This window comes from Athene noctua, chromosome 1 (assembly GCF_965140245.1).
Source record: "Athene noctua chromosome 1, bAthNoc1.hap1.1, whole genome shotgun sequence".
NCBI classification, from domain to species: Eukaryota; Metazoa; Chordata; class Aves; order Strigiformes; family Strigidae; genus Athene; species Athene noctua.
In genome coordinates, this window is record NC_134037.1 from 39,923,169 (window position 1) to 39,936,074 (window position 12,906).

Consider the following 12,906-nt stretch of genomic DNA (forward strand, 5'->3'; position numbering starts at 1 on the left):
ATTACGTTACAACCAGATTAACCCATTTAAAAAAAAAAATCTATTATTTTAGGCCTCTCTGGATGGCATCAGTCACTCCCCCAGATATGGTTCTTACTTTATTAGAAGGGATAACAACAATAATTCATTATTGCCTCCTGGATCCATCTACGCAGTATCATCAGGTAAACTTATCTGGGTGTCTGAGAGGTTCCTATGCAGAGCATATCAAATTAAGGACTGTGTTTATGTTAGCAGATATGAAGAGCTGAGTGGGAAAAATGCCAAATGTGTTGTCTTAGCTATAAGTATGGTTTTTGTTGGTAATATACCCATCTCAAACAGAGTAACAATTTTCTACTAAATATACTTTTAAGAGAATAGTCTTTGACTTGTTTGGTTTTGGTTTGGATTTGGGGTTTTTTTGTTACCTTGAAATAACTAAAGTAGGAATTCCTTAACGTTCAGACCTCAAAAATGCCACTTTTTAGAGCTGGCTTTGTTTTGTGGAACTTCCCAGACTGCCTATCCTGCTACTTTCTGGCTGGACTGTGTTCATCTTGCAATATGTCAAAACATTCTCTTTCTGCTCCTCCAGTATATTCACAACTTCTCTTCTTAGTCAAGCAGTATTTTTAGATCTGATATTCTGAGTGTAATCTCTGTTAAGAATTTGGCCCAGATTCTGCAAGAAAATTTTTCTTGTTCTCTCTGCAGTCTTGGTTTTGCTTTTTTTCTTACACCCCTTTGCCTTCCATTCGTTTAGAAGTAACTGAAAAGTGTTTATTGTCTGTGCAAGTAAAAAATTTTGGTTTAAAGTATTAGTTACACTTAAAATACTGAAATAATTGTTTTGCAAAGGTGTAGGCAGATGATACAAAATTGATGGCTGTAGACATGAGGCCTCACGTGTTCAGAATTTATTTGATACTGTACAACTGAGTTAAGAATAACATTTAAAGAATATTTTAATAGACTCAAAACCTGTACATACTATAAGAATTATTGAAAAACTATTTGGAAAAAGAGTTAAGGTTGAAAGCTTCCGTGTCCATTAAGTCTCAATTTACACTATTTTACTTATGCTGTTTATGTAGATATTTAATCTTCCTCTCTCCCCTTCAAATCCACTAGCTTTTGGTTAATGTAGATCAGAAGCACTTGATTGAAGCACGCAATGGGATCCTATCTATCTTGCATATGATCATGTCTTCTGTGACTTTGCTGTGGAGCATCCTTCACCTTGCAGATTCTTCAGAGAAAACTACTGCTGCTGCTGCATCTATTACCACTATCAATCTTGGATCAACAAAGGTCAGAATATCAGGGATAATATTATTTAAGTTGTACCTTAATACCTTTGTCAAACCAAATCCAATTCCATTTCCCGAAATGTAAATTGAGTTTTAATACCTTTGTACTCATCTACACACCCGCCCCACAAACAAGGCTTTTATAAATGGGTATGGAAACTGCTTTTCAATTTGAGTGTATCAATTCAAGACAACAATGTCTCACCTCTTTGCTTTCTACAAAGAAAAGGAAATCCATCCGTGAAAAAATTTGTCAGCCTTTTGTGCCTCAAAAGATAAAAAAATTAATGTAAAATCCTAACAAAAGAGAACTTTCCTCTTAAAATATCTAGTACTCAGACACTTATGAACTAATTCCTTTATTCATTCAATTCCCATACAGTGATGTCACTGTGCACAGGGAAATGTCATAGCAGATAGTGAGCCAATGATCATAAAGGACCTGAGAAGGGGTCAAATAGAACTATACTGAGAATGCTGCCTAGCCCTCTTATTGCAAGCAGTTCAAACTTCTTATACTTCATATTATTATATAGGAAACAATCATTTAAATTTGAAATGTTTTAAAATAAGACTTCCTCAGTTGAGTACTTTCAGATACAATTTGTGATGATGCTGTGCTACATCCTTTTCAACTTTTGTCATTCCGATCGAAGGAATTAAAAATAACTTATCTAAGACTCCATGTCTTTGCACAGACAGCATCTATGCTCACATTTGTGCAGCCTGTAAGGCTTCCTACTCACTGAAAGGAAGGGGGTATGTACTTGTTAATGGCCTATAATATTATGCTGCTTCTGTGAAAAAAGGATAAGTTTTTTCACTCTGGTTAAACATTAACTGTTCTGTACATCCCAGATTTTCTTTAATTTGCCTGAATCCATAGTATTCAAAAGAGCATTCAACATGTCCTATATATGAAAAAGCCCAATTTGAATTCAGCTTGTTCAGTGTAACATGAAGACAGGTTATTTTAATTTTCACCTCATTGCTTTTGGGTAGTTCTTTTGTAGCTGCCTTGTATTTGGTGGATGTGGTTAAAAACACGTGTAACTGTGGAACTCTATGGAATTGTGTGTCTAAAGTATAAACAACCTTTTTAAGCTTCAGTACAACTAGGTTGCTTTGGCAACCACACTGTTGGTAAGTGTATAAAGTATATAGTCAAGCTTTGGGATCATATATAGCAGTTTCCTGCAAGCTTAGACAATTCCTACTGGAATATCTCTGATCAAGGTAAAAATGGCTTTCAGAAAACAGGTAGAAAGTGCATTTTTGTCTGAAATCCTCCTGTCATAGAACACAGGTCAAAAAGACAGCTCAGGAAATACATTTTCTGACCCAAGTGTGCCTCAATAACTTCTGACATGCTTAAAAACCACATTCCTAAGAGTTTCAACAGCAAATATTCCAGTCTCCCAGAGTAACATGTTCCTTCTTTTAGGATTTCCCCACCACCCCTACTTCTTTATCTCGCTTGCTACAAAGCAAGTCCATCACTATCTGTGACAGACGTGAACATCATCTTCCTTCTTCGTAATTACCTTGTACACATTTGATAATAACTGTTATCTCTCCACTTACATGTTTTTCTCCTGACTATATACAAACCCATTTCAGCCCCTTCTTGTAAGTCATATTCCATAGCACTAATCTTTCTTTTTATAGTTTGAGTTCCGTTCAGCTTGTGGTACGTTTCTTGAAGTAAGGTGTCCAAAACTAGACATGGTATGTGGTATCTTCTGTCAAGGGAAATACTTACTGTCTTTCACGAGGTGTTGCTCTTTATGAATGCTCTTTTCCCCTTCCTTGCAAAGTCATCAAGGTGAGTGTGTGATCCACTATAATCCCAAGACTTTCTCCTATAGCACCACTATATAAATAGTTTCTCATTCTGAATTGCCAAAGTTGCTTATCCCCACCTTTACATGCAAAGATCAAGCCTATATTGCAGCTTTTTTCCAAGGTGCTTTTTGAGTTTGTGAGATCATTTTTAGTTCTGTACCTTTCTATCGGTTGCTTCCCACTTCATTACCATTTGAAAATTTAACATGTGTATTTTTATCTTCCCTTGTTTAGTCATGAATAAAATGATTGAAGTGTACCAGACGTAGAATAGAGCTTTATGAACCCTCTGAGTGCGTGCTTCCATTTTTATAAAAGTCAGTGGTAGCTACCATCCAAGTATGGCTTTATAGCTGGCTGTTCTAAACATAATGCTGAGGTGCTTACCTAAAGGTGTATGTGTTCTGCTTCTGCATTTCAGAATTTGAGGCAGCAGATTCTTGAACTTTTGGGTCCAATTTCAATGAATCATGGTGTTCACTTCATGGCTGCTATTGCATTTGTATGGAATGAAAGGAGGCCAAACAAAAATACTTCTAGGACAAAGGTATGTTTATCTGAAGTGGTCTCTTCAAGTAGTGGTAATAGCTTTAAGTGATTTAGAAGCAGTAAGGGGAAAATTCAGACATTCCAGGGAAAAAAAATACATAGTATAAAATATGGAGAACTTATGTTTCTAATTAGCAACTGTACCATTAGGGAGCTACCAGTTTATTTTAGAATGGGATAATCTTCCTGAATTCTTCAGGAAAAGAGTAAGTGATTCCAAGTCTCTGGATGAACTGTTAGTTACTAACATTTCAATTCCATGAGACCAGCTGCCTTACTTTTGGCATGGGCATTGTCTGTGATGATAATCTGTGACATACATTTGATTCTTTTTAGGTTATTCCTACAGCAGGTGAAGAACAACTTCTACTGGTTGAGCTAGTTCGCTCTATCAGTGTTATGAGAACAGAGACTGTTATACAAACAGTGAAAGAAGTGTTGAAGCAACCTCCAGCCATAGCAAAGGACAAGGTATGAAAACTGTTGAGAGCCTATTGATTTTTATTTTTTTTTATGTCCTCATACTGAATCTTAAAATGCTGATAATATGAATACTTCATTCACAAAGCTGAGCAGTACAGTGTGAAAATTTTCACAATATCTAACAGAGGGATGAACTTCTGGAGGGAAGTCATACTTCTTCAAGTCATTACCATTTCCTGAACAGCTCTAGAATCCTGTTTACTGCTTCTGTACAAGACACTTTTGTGGGGATAGGCTCCTTACGTTAGGGAAACAGATGCATACTAGCATCAGGTTGGGTTTTTTTGAGTTGGAAGTGAAAGTGGGGAAAAGAGGGAATAAGAGAGAAAACAGAAAAAAAAAAAAAGGATAAGAATAACTTTAGAGAGAGATGTTTGAATAGTTGTTCATAATATTCTGTTACTGAATTAATCAATATCTTCAAACACTGCAGTAACATTATAGCATTGTCAGTTTTGCCCTGGCAAGGGAGGGGGAAAAAAAGTCACTTTTTTCTTCCTGATGACACAGGTTTCATATCTCTTTCTAGAAACATCTTTCCCTGGAAGTCTGCATGTTGCAGTTTTTCTATGCTTATACTCAAAGGTAAGACAAGAAGCTAAATTTTATTTCTGTCATCAAGAAGTGATTGGACAATTTGAATATTTTTACATCTGTTGTTAATCCTTAGGATGAGAATTAACCTGTGTAATATGAATCATGAAGAATGGTTTCGAACTGTAGGTGTCATAAAAAAGAAAGGGACTTTATTTTACTAGGAAACTGAGTTTCCTAGTTCTGCATCATCTTTCTTCCCTCACCTAAAAGTCCTGCAGGAAATCTGTCCCCTGCCCAAGGAAAGCTGATCTTAATTGTGCTGTAACTCATTGGTAGCACTCCAACCTTGGACTGAAATGCATGTCTCTTGAGTACTGGTCTTCTGCCTGCCTTCTTTTCTTAAGGATTTGATGTAGCCACCTAATATTCAGTGAAGAACTAAACAACCTGTATAAATGTTGATTCAACAATACCTGACAGGAAAATTGTGAGATAGAAAGAAAATGGGGAATATGAGGGAGATGATGCTGTTTTCATTGCTGTTGCTGCTCTCTTAGGATTCCAGTGACCAGCTTAGTAGATAGCTGGGCAGCCCTGCTGCTTCTGTTGAAAGATTCCATCCAGGTTGGTCTTCCAGCTCCGGGACAATTCCTTATACTTGGGTAAGTGCTCTTGGTATTCACAATTTCCAAATAAACTCAGATGTATGTGAAATCATACTGAAGTGTTTAGTGTTTTCAAATCTCTATCACTTATTTTTGAGTGATAGAACTATTGCCTGAGTTCTGTGGGTTTTATTAAATTAGTTTCTTCTCTGAGGAATGGTTACATATATTAAATTTTATATTATAATATGATATTAGCTATGATTTTATCTTACTGATTATTTGAGTGATTCAGGATCTTTAAACAGCATGTTTAATTTTCTGATTTTTCTTAGAAAATAACTACAGTGTGTATTTCTTGGGTATGTATAGTTTTGCAGCTCACTGGGAAGGATTCATTCCCAGCATGAGAACTGTTTGTGGAGTGTTAGAAATAAGATGTTGAATATGATTTTCTATATAAAGATTCAAGGACCATTTTCTTTACTTCCTGGAATTTATCTTCCCTAGTAAACTGTCTCAAAAGATACTTCTGTGTATAGTCTAATAAAGCATGTTCTTGATAAACTATTATGGTGTGATCAAAATAAACTTGAAGCGATGTTTACTAGAATATTGATAAATAGCAATGACTGAAGGTTTAGTAAATAAGTATTGCACATGTAAATTTCTCCAGGTTTGTCTTAGTTCTTAATGTTACTGAATAATGTATTGTGAGAAGAAAATCCATATCTACTTCTATATTTTTTTTCAGTGTTCTTAATGAGTTCATTATGAAAAACCCAAGTCTGGAAAATAAGAAAGATCAAAGAGATCTTCAGGTAAGAAATTTTTTGTATGTATGTCTCTTTTTTGAAAATATTAAACCATAAATACTTGAATGTACTAGAATTATCTGATATCAGTTCTGTAGTCTGAAATGACTCATTAGTATCTTCTACTAGTACTGTTTATAATCTGTTGAAAAAGATCTTATTTTCTGTGAGGTTATTAATCACTAATAATATAGAAGTGATTTGAAAGCAGTTCTACACTTAATCAGTTATACAGATCTTTCTACAAATAGAAATCAGGACAACAAATACAGCCCTTCTGCACAGGGTTCTTAGAATACTTGGGTTTTTTCCTGCCCAGGATGTAACGCACAAGATCGTGGATGCCATTGGGGCAATTGCTGGTTCTTCCTTGGAACAGACTACTTGGCTAAGACGAAATTTAGAGGTTAAGCCTTCTCCCAAGATTATCGTTGATGGAAACAACTTAGAATCAGATGTTGAAGGTAGTTTCATTTTCATCTTTATTTTAAACAAAACATTAATTATCAGGCCAAAATTAACAAGGACGACAGCTTTACTATACTTGAATACATTAAAAATGCTTCAGGCATTAGTATCTTACACAGTGTATCTGTCAAAGTCTGTACATCTTCAAAATACATGCTAATGAATATGCTTGTAAGGTAAATAATGGCTTAAGAAAACTAACTGTGGACATTTTTTTATTATCTTCATTTAGATATGTTGTCTCCAGCAATGGAAACTTCAAACATAACTCCATCTGTTTATAGTGTCCATGCATTGACCTTACTTTCTGAGGTAAAAGTCTCCTCAGATATAATAAATACTGTCTTAAACTTTTATATTGTGAAGAGCTTTGGACTAGAAGCTTGGAGAAAGAGATCTGATGGGAAATACTGATGTAAATGTATTCTAGGTCCTGTCATGTAACAATATGTAAAAGATTGTTACTAACCCAGTTTTAAAGATTCAGTGAGATGGATGAGGTGTAAAGCATGGCCTCTCAGGTGTGTAGCACAGGAAACTTTTGGTAGCAACCTTTGTGTGTTATTAGTAGTATGTGTTATTTACTACTGGTAATTGCAGTCAGTCTTTTTGTTTGTTTGTTTTTTGGTTTTTTTCATAGCTTATTCTGTAGAATGCTTTGCCCAGGAGCATATATTTCTGTGTTTTTACCTTAGTTTGTTTTAAAAATGATGGGATCTTTATACTCTGGGTTTTGTAGAGTACCTGAAATTTGATCACTTCTGTCATAAACTTGAACGTTCAGTAAAAGACATTATGCAAAAAAAATGCTAAATAATAGAGAAAAAACAATTTGAGAGTGCCTGATAACATATCTTCCTCTCCTTTTATAGGTTTTGGCTCATCTGTTGGATATGGTTTTCTACAGTGATGAAAAAGAGAGGGTTATTCCTTTGCTTGTAAATATTATGCACTATGTTGTTCCCTACCTCCGTAATCACAGGTATTTTTACAATTTATTTAATTGATGTAATCTCTACAGCCAATTAAAATTTGGTGGGTGCCACTTAAATTGAAACAGGCATGATAAGGGTTACATGTCTGTCAAACTTTCTATAAAGCAATAATTCAAAGTTGTTGCATGTTGACTTTATTTTTTTCTTTAGTGCTCACAATGCGTCCAGCTATCGAGCCTGTGTCCAGTTATTAAGCAGTCTTAGTGGGTATCAATATACAAGGAGAGCATGGAAAAAGGAAGCATTTGACCTCTTCATGGATTCCAGTTTCTTCCAGATGGATGCTTCTTGTGTTAACCAGTAAGACTTTGTCCTGCTTTTATCGATGGCTGTTACAAATTTTATATATACCATTACACTAGAGTAGGTATAATGTTGGACCTAACTTTCATGACAGCTCTCTGAGACAAATACTTTATTATGGGATGTTTTCTGTTTTAGATTACCATGTGAAATGTTAAACTTGTTTGTCTACGGTGTATTTCTATGCACAAGACTGTTTTTTTCAATGTCAAGATTATTTTATTTTTCTATGAGGAAAAAGTGGTTTCTGTGATTTTGTAGAATCAGAATGGGTTGGGATAAAGATCATCTAGTTCCACCCCCCTTCCCCCCCCACCCCTGCCATAGGCAGGGACATCTTCCTCTAGACCAGGTTGCTCAAAGCCCCGTCCAACCTGGCCTTGAACACTGCCAGGGAGGGGGCAGCCACAGCTTCTCTGGGCAACCTGTGCCAGTGTCTCACCATTCTCAGAGTAAATAATTGCTTCCTAATATCTAATCTAAATCTGTCCTCTTTCAGTTTAAAACCATTAATCCTTGTCCTATCCTTACACTCCCTGATAAAGAGTCCCTCCCCATCTTTCCCCTTAAGTACTGGAAGGCTGCTATAAGGTCTCCCCAGAGCCTTCTCTTCTCCAGGCTGAACAACCCCAACTCTCTCAGCCTGTCCTCACAGGGGAGGTGCTCCAGCCCCCTGATCATCTTCGTGGCCTCCTCTGGACCTGCTCCAACAGGTCCATATACTTACTGTGCTGAAGTCTGCAAAGCTGGACACAGTACCCCAGGTGGGGTCTCACAAGAGCAGAGTAGAGGGGGTGAGTCATCTCCCTCAACCTGCTGGCCACACTTCTCTTGATGCAGCCTAGGATACAATTGGCTTTCTGGGCTGCGAGCTCACATTTTTCCATCCACTCATACCCCAAGTCCTTCTCTGCAGGGCCACTCTAAATCCACTCATTGCCCAGCCTATATCCATGTTTGGGATTGCTCTGACCCATGTGCAGGACCCTGCTGAACTTCCTGTGAGGCCCACCTCTCTAGGCTGTCAAGGTCCCTCTGGATGGTATCCCTTATTTTCCTTTGAGAAGGGGGTTTGAGAAATATTATAGATTCAGATCAAATTCACCTAATATATAGTACCTTTGTAGCAGAGAGCTTGGATTGGAAGCCTTAGCCTGAATTAAAAGAGCAGAAAAAGCTCTGTAAATATTCCTGTAAATTCCTGATGGTTTTTTTCTTGCTTTTCTGATTTGTGTACAATCTTCCTGTTTTAGTTGGAGAGCTATTATGGATAATTTGATGACACATGACAAAACTACATTCAGAGATTTGATGAGTAAGTATTTAATAAGATATAGTAGTGACTTTTCTCCAAGAGAAATACCAAAATAAGGGAAAACAAATGTCTTGAAAACATTTTTTTCAGCATTTATTCCAATCTGATTTATTCAATGTTTTTCATGTTTTCTTCAACTACTTGAGATCCATAAATAATATAACTTGAACTGAGAGAATTTGGGACCATCCTGGCACACAGTGAATTTTGCCTATATGGCAAAGTTGATTAAGCAAAGCAGGTGGGGGTGGTTTTTGTTGTGGGTGTTTTGAGATTTATTTTTTTTTTTAGATCTGACACTAACTGCTTAAGGAGAAATTGATTCTGGACATTCCAAAATTCTGAGCATTTATACCTGCAAATTGTGTTTTGGGAAAAAGTTAAGCTTTTTTTTTTTTAAAGCCCCCAAACTCAGCTTGTGTATACTTACAAGTTTTCTTTCAACATGTATTTTAAATTGCTGTGGTTGAAAATACAAATTGTAAAACATGCATCTTTTTAACATCTGCTTTTGAACTACATTAATGCAGTCAGAGTTATTTGTGCCTTAACGGGAAACAGAAGGGAATTCTGAAGTTCGTCTCTGCACTATGCATTTTCTCTTTCAGCACGAGTGGCTGTGGCTCAGAGCAGTTCACTCAACCTGTTTGCTAATCGAGATGCAGAGCTGGAACAGCGTGCTATGCTCCTGAAGAGACTGGCTTTCGCAATTTTTAGTAGTGAGATAGACCAATACCAGAAATACCTTCCAGACATACAAGGTGAGTAAAAAATGCATCATCTGGTGGACTTCTGGACTCTGAAGTTAACTGAGAAATATTTCTATGACAGGGTAACAGCAGGTAAATTTGTCTCCTGGAATATTGGTGTGCAATACCATTTCCTCGGCTGGATGCAAAGTTTCTTTTTTGTCTTTTAGTGCTACCAAGGTGGACATTTTGGTCTCTTCCTCCATATGGAAAGTCAATTGCATCATCTTTCTTGTTTCATTTGTTCTTTGATTATTTTTTTTTTCCCCAGTCAAATCAGTAGCTGGATTTACTATATTCAAGATATCAGGTTGGTTTACTGGTCTGAACTGCTAAGTGCATGTGTTGGTTTGAAAAAAATATTTATGTATCTGCCTCTGTATATGTTGAATGCTTAGAGGTGGTTATGGTTAAATAAGAGCGTATCATCCCTGTGTAAGATCCCATGTACTGTGATGGTGCAGCCTTTTAGTAATAATATATCCTATCTGTTCAGGCTGTTGTTGTATTATTTGGAATCTGTTAACTCCTCTTTTTGTAATGGGCAAAACTGCATAAGGTGAGTGAAACTCCCAGATGCACTACTGCATTTATATGGAGAACTTTAGGCAAATTATGCAACTGCACTGTTTTGCAGTTTCTTGCTTTTGTTCATTGCTTGTTGAAAGTGGTTATTTTTTACACTGACAGAATAAAACTGGCAAAGTACTGAAACAGTAATGTTGCAGATGCTTTAAAAAAGTAAAAATTGAGAGTAAATGAGAGAAGGAGAAAACACTAGTTGGAGTTATTCTGAACTGAGGAAACCTTCTTGGCTTTTTGTTTCAGAAAGGCTGGTAGAAAGTCTCCGTTTGCCACAGGTGCCCACCCTTCATTCCCAAGTGTTCCTGTTTTTCAGAGTATTGCTTTTAAGAATGTCTCCACAGCACCTTACCTCGCTTTGGCCAACCATGATCACTGAACTGGTGAGTTGCAGTTAACGTTCATGATTTGGAAGGCTGGTGCAAATGTGAGGCACCACCTCATTCCTCTTCAACATTTTTAAGAAAACCTCTTCTAGATATTGTGCATGTAAATGTACAATGGACACAAATTAACAGCTGATTTATTTTCATAGTCCTGATGTCTATTTTTCTGCAACCAGGGTATCTGTTGGCTTATGCTTTTTAAGCTGTTCAGATGTCTCCTAAATTAAATTTGCGTTTGCCCTCATTGTTCCCTACAAACTCCTATTTCAGTGTCTGCCTATGTGCACACTCTTCACCATTCCCGCTCCTGCTCTTCTCAGTGCTCCCTGTTTCTACTTTCCTTGTCATTCAGCCTTCTTCCTCCAGCAATAAGGATGAGAATCGACAGAAAGGAGGAGTCAGAATCCAGGTTGTATTGGCAGTTGATGGTCATTCAAATCAAATTGTGACTGAAATTTTATAACCAGATTTATACAAGGCTTGATTTAGCTTTCTTCTTTCTCTTCTCTGTTTTACTCTGCATAACAAGACAGGATAAACATCTGTTTTCAGAGCTGCTACCTGTGAAGTCTCCAATGCTGACTGTTTGCCGCAGTCTTTTGGATTTCAGATTTGGCAGTGGGAATGGAGGAGAGTGCTTAGTGCATCCTGTGGTCTGTTTAGCCTGTTAGCCAAGGAATTCCCAAGGGACTGGCTACACAGCAAATCAGAATCACTGCCGTGACGGGTTTTTTTTCATTTGTAGGCACCTAACCTAGCCCTTAGTTAACCACAGATCTAAGTAATAGAAGGAGAAAAACTATATAAAGTATTTTAAAGATCAAGTGCATTGTTTTAGCAATAGATGCATTTAATTTTGAGCCTGTGAATAGTGTAAATACTAGGAAACTCATTCTACTCAGTGTGGTCCTCCAGTTCCTGTGCTGTCCCCTGGCCTTTACACAGGCCACCACAGTCCTGAATCTACTTTCAGTGGACAGGACTGTGTTACTTCTGTCAATTCACACCTGAGCTTGGCTGCTCTTCTATATGATTCTTTATTCTAATTTTGTTTAGGTCTTGATTTCTTTTTAAGTAGTGGAGGGGATTATCCTCTGTGAGCTTTCATGGCCATAAAAGAGCCAGTTTCTTATGGTCCAAGTAGCACAAGGGCTATATATAAGCGATGAAAGAGCTTTAGGGTGCCAGTGTCCACTCATAGTTCAGGAGGTTATTTCATCATCCAGGAAGGGAAATAAAGTTCCAAACAGTCTCTCTAAGGCTTATTACTCAGGCCTCCCTACAGCATTTTCCTGAGTCACAGTCCATTAAAAAATGGTATTAAAATGCAGCATTTGATCTTCAGGTACAAGTGTTTTTATTGATGGAACAGGAGCTCACTGCTGATGAAGACATTTCCAGGTAAACTTATAAACTTCCCATTTGGATAAATTGATAAGTCTCCTAGCATGCTGATGGGCAGTTGAGTCATTCTTTAGAATAATTTGTCTTAGAATTGACAAGCTCATATGAAGGACAAGTAAAGGGTAGTTCAGTCTGACTGCAGTACCAGAGATGTACTGTTCAGGACAAAACAAAAAATAAAATCCCACTGTCAGATTGTTCATAAACCACTAAGATAAATTATGCAATTCAAGTGTGTTCTTACAGTGTCTTCCTGGCTAAAATGACACTGCTTCTGCAATTAAAGTATGCATGGCATGACTTTATAGATTTTCTGTATCATACACGTATTTAGAATAAGACTGATGCACTTTTCAAAATGTGGTTTCTTCTAGTGTTAGAAAGACATAAAGATGAGGTAGATAATTTTTCTTGTGTTGTCCATTTTTATCCAGTTTCAGTCGGTGCCATCAGTAGAGGCAGGTGTCTCAACAGAACAGGAGAAATCTGCCAAAATCTTGTTCTTCACTTTTTTCTAGATTCTCTTTGTTCTTTTGAAGAATATTTCCCTAAAATAAAGTAATATTGACATGACTGGC

General features: G+C 36.9%; 1 protein-coding gene across 1 annotated transcript in view; it reads left to right on the forward strand.

The window, feature by feature from the left end:
• Positions 1-12,906, forward strand: part of DOP1A (DOP1 leucine zipper like protein A) — a 68,471-nt gene that overhangs the window by 48,991 nt on the left and 6,574 nt on the right. Inside the window, exons 21-35 of the mRNA XM_074895957.1 lie at positions 53-164; positions 1,114-1,293; positions 3,559-3,684; positions 4,023-4,157; positions 4,699-4,754; positions 5,264-5,368; positions 6,066-6,132; positions 6,446-6,590; positions 6,827-6,906; positions 7,467-7,576; positions 7,740-7,889; positions 9,146-9,207; positions 9,816-9,968; positions 10,785-10,921; positions 12,270-12,325. Of these exons, the coding sequence (XP_074752058.1) occupies positions 53-164; positions 1,114-1,293; positions 3,559-3,684; positions 4,023-4,157; positions 4,699-4,754; positions 5,264-5,368; positions 6,066-6,132; positions 6,446-6,590; positions 6,827-6,906; positions 7,467-7,576; positions 7,740-7,889; positions 9,146-9,207; positions 9,816-9,968; positions 10,785-10,921; positions 12,270-12,325 (1,674 nt within the window). The remainder of the gene's footprint in view (positions 1-52; positions 165-1,113; positions 1,294-3,558; positions 3,685-4,022; positions 4,158-4,698; positions 4,755-5,263; positions 5,369-6,065; positions 6,133-6,445; positions 6,591-6,826; positions 6,907-7,466; positions 7,577-7,739; positions 7,890-9,145; positions 9,208-9,815; positions 9,969-10,784; positions 10,922-12,269; positions 12,326-12,906) is intronic.